This window comes from Neophocaena asiaeorientalis, unplaced genomic scaffold (assembly GCF_003031525.2).
Source record: "Neophocaena asiaeorientalis asiaeorientalis breed wild unplaced genomic scaffold, Neophocaena_asiaeorientalis_V1.1 scaffold78, whole genome shotgun sequence".
NCBI lineage: Eukaryota > Metazoa > Chordata > Mammalia > Artiodactyla > Phocoenidae > Neophocaena > Neophocaena asiaeorientalis.
The window spans coordinates 18,717,041-18,720,463 of record NW_020175018.1 but is presented as its reverse complement, the minus strand read 5'-3'; the positions used below and the strand labels follow the sequence as shown (position 1 = coordinate 18,720,463).

The following is a 3,423-nucleotide window of genomic DNA, read 5'->3' as shown; positions in this document are numbered from 1 at the left end:
AGGGCGGGTCCCGGTCACGGATGTGGGCAGGGGCTCAGGGCGGGCCGCGCACCGCACCGGAACATGGTCTGCACGTTGACAATGGTCTTTGCGTCGGCCATGTAGTCCTCCTTGGCACTCATGGTGCTCTCCTTGTCCACCACCACCAGGTTGTCGGCGTAGATGATGCCGCACTGCAGCAGGCTGTCTAGGCTGCGGGGAGACGGCCTGGGGTGTGTCCTGCTCCCTCCCACTCCGCCCCAGCCGCCCGGGGAGGATGGGAGAGGGCGGGGGCCCTCCTGCAGAGCGGCATCTTACTTGTCCACGGAGCCCTCCATGTAGTAGACCATCGGGAAGCAGCAGATGGCCTCCAGGAAGTGGTGGTCAGGCCTGTGGGCACAGCAGGTCCTGGAGGCACCCACCCTGCCCTGCCGCCAGCCGCCATGGCCAGCCCAGCCCTGACCTGGGCGAGCAGGGGCCCCGGGACCGCAGCGCGTGGGACCAGGGGGGCCTTTAGAGGCCAATGGGGCTGCTCTTTATCGTACCTGCGGGGAAACCGAGGCCCCAGGGGCCAGGACAGCCGAGGCTGGACCCCAGCGTCTGGGGGTAGCAGTGCTGGAGGTCGGCCCCTGGGGGCTCATGGTCGTGGGGACCCAGTAGGGCCGGGAGAAGCCCTGCGGGAGGACGACGGAGCAGTGCCGAGGGCCGGGGCCGCTCCCCTGCCTCCCGAAGCGCCCCTCACCTGTTGTCCAGCAGCAGCACGATGGGATTGAGCTCTCTGCGGGGCCGGTAGTAGGCGCGGAGCGGCACGATGAAGTTGTACAGCCCGTTGCCCGCCGTCTCTGCCGACACGATGATCAGCCTGTTCTTGAAGCCGTAGGCCTTGGCGTCCTCGTAGCTGTTGTGCTTGCAGCCCTGCGGCGGAGACGCCGCGATCAACCGCCGGGGAGGGAGAGAGCGTGCCGTGCTGGGGTCCTCGGCCAAATGGCACCTGGTCGCCAGCCACCTGGCCTCACGGGGCTGCAGGCCACCAGCCCGCCGCACAGAGTGTGCGCTGGGGCCACCGTGGGAGAGGTCCCGTCCGGGAGGGAAGGGAGGTATCTGTGCGAGCACACGGTCTGTGTGTACACGTTCTGTCGTGGGCTCACGCGTGTACACACACTTTCTAGCTCTCTGCGTGGAGAGACTCAGATACAAGGCAGCAGTGAGCACACCGAGTGCCCAGACCGTACTTCCAAACGTGGTTTCCACTAAAAGGAATCAGGTTTCTTGGAGGAGCAGTTGCTTCCAGGACTGGAGCAAGGCAGAAACAAGATGCGGGGGGTGGGGGTGGGGGCACCGTGGGTTCAAAGGCATGGACGTGTTCAAAGCTGAGGGGACATGTTGGAAGGACCGGGAGGCCAGCCTGAGGGCCCACCAGCAAAAGTCCACGTGTCAAAACCAGCATGATCCATATGGAATGCCGACGTAGCAGTAATGACCAACTGGTTTACCCTCTGAGTGAAAAAGTGGTGAGGCCACACTGACGTACACAAATGGCTAAGAGAGGGGAAACACTTTCTCCCAGTGAAAAGCTGACGTAAACACAGAAGGAAGTGGAATCGGCTGTGGCGGAAATGCGTCGGGGGAGCTCAGTCAAGGCCGGCTTATGTACCTGGTCCCCACGTGTCTCCCCACAAATGACGTCCTAACTGCAAAGGCAAAACAGTAGCTCCTCCAGCAGAGAGACTGGGTGCGCGAGGCACCCGTACCATGTGCTCTAAGGCAGCATCACGGGGAGGCCTCCAGGAGGACGTGGCACCTCCGGGGGGTCCAGCCCCCAGCGCATGGGCCGAGTCGCCCCCCACCCCGCCCCGCCCCGCCCCCCGCCAGGGATGCTCCACCAAACCCAAAACACGGAGGCCCAGAGACTCTGGGGAGGGGAAGGGGCAGGGAGCGTCCAGATGGAGGGAGACAAGCTGTGGCTCTGGCCGGGAAGGGCAGCGAGGGCTCCTGGGACAACCAGGGCCAGTGGAGTGTGGGCTGCAGGCCAGGCCGGTTGTGGTGAGTGGACGGTGGCTACGAGAGGGGCACCCTCGCTTCAGCAAGCGCACATGGACACAGGAGGGAGAGAACGCGCCTCTACAACAGACACAGATGTCGGGGAGGGCAGACAGGGTCCAGGACGTCCTCACCACTTCCCCAACTTTGCCGTGACCTACCTTGTCCAGCCGCAGGCAGCAGAAGGGGGCTTTCACGGGCAGGAGGTGGCACAGGGTAGGGGAGCTGCCAATGTAGGGCGAGTTGGGGGGGTAGCCCTTCACGTACCTGGGGGGAGAGACAGGAGCCTCAGCCTGGCCCTCGGGCCCTAGGCTGCCACGTGGGGGTGGGGTGCCAGACCCCTGCAGACCTGACTGGGCCAGGTAAGACTGCATGCAACGCGCGCACGTACACGCGCCCACACACACGCGCTTACACAGGCCACGAAAGAACCTTAAGGGGCTCTGACGGCCCATCACCCCCTGGTGCCCCCAGCACCCCAACGCCGGGGCAGACGCTGGCCCGTGGTCCCCGCTCCACTGGCTCCCCTGGGCCAGGCTGGTCGCCCCACAGGCTGTACTCCCCCCGCCGTCCCCACAGCACCCCGCGCACACACACGCGGTGGTTACCCTGCCGTGGTTGTCCCCCCAGGCCGCCTGGAGAGGGGCTGGCCTCCCGCTCCACCTCCGGTTGGCTTAAGGGACGTGGCGTCCGAGGCCAGCCCGCCACCTGCCCCAGGTGTGCAGGAGCCCTGCCAGGCCCCTCGATCTCAGAGCCGGTCCCCGGCAGCCTGTGTTTAAAGCATGTTTACTCCACCACGGGGCAAAGGCAGGAGCAGAGAGTGGCTGCAGTGACAGCCCGGCTGGGAAGCACTGGCCGTGCAGGCCGGCAGCTGGCCATGGCCCTGGGGTCAGGCACCGCCTGTCTGTCCCAGACGAGGCCAAGTGGCCAAGACCTGGGGACGCAATGGGGTCTCTTCTGTCTCATAATCTCAGAGGAAGACCTGGGCCCAAACCCAGAACAGCATGACGGCTCAGGATGGGCCAGTGGCCTCCACGCCCGGACGGCACCTCACCCCGGGCTCCCCTGTCTGTGACCTCTGCGGACCACGCTCAGAGGGCAGCCACCCTGCCAAGCGGGCCATGGCACTGAGGCTTGGCCGCCCAGGTTGTGATAGGGGAGGACGAGGGGTGAGGGCGGGCACTGCCTGGCCTTCCTGTCCACGAGCTGGGTCCCCAGAAGATTCCACTTGCCCGACAAGGTCTCTGGGGAAGCTGTTTGGAAGCCTTGTTCAGAGCGTGGGGCAGACCCAGGACCGGCGCCGCGGGCCCACCTCTTCCTGGGTGCCGGGCACTCACATGCTGCCCCCCCCCCTCCCGTGGAAGGCTCCCGGTTCCCCTCCAGCCCCGGCGGCACTCACTCCCC

At 65.9% G+C, this 3,423-nt stretch overlaps 1 protein-coding gene across 1 annotated transcript in view; it reads right to left on the bottom strand.

The window, feature by feature from the left end:
* KCNT1 (potassium sodium-activated channel subfamily T member 1) overlaps nucleotides 1-3,423 on the bottom strand; it is a 74,816-nt gene that overhangs the window by 11,231 nt on the left and 60,162 nt on the right. Inside the window, exons 18-21 of the mRNA XM_024762532.1 lie at nucleotides 2,181-2,286; nucleotides 722-894; nucleotides 298-369; nucleotides 58-192 (exon numbers count right to left, since the gene is read on the bottom strand). Of these exons, the coding sequence (XP_024618300.1) occupies nucleotides 58-192; nucleotides 298-369; nucleotides 722-894; nucleotides 2,181-2,286 (486 nt within the window). The remainder of the gene's footprint in view (nucleotides 1-57; nucleotides 193-297; nucleotides 370-721; nucleotides 895-2,180; nucleotides 2,287-3,423) is intronic.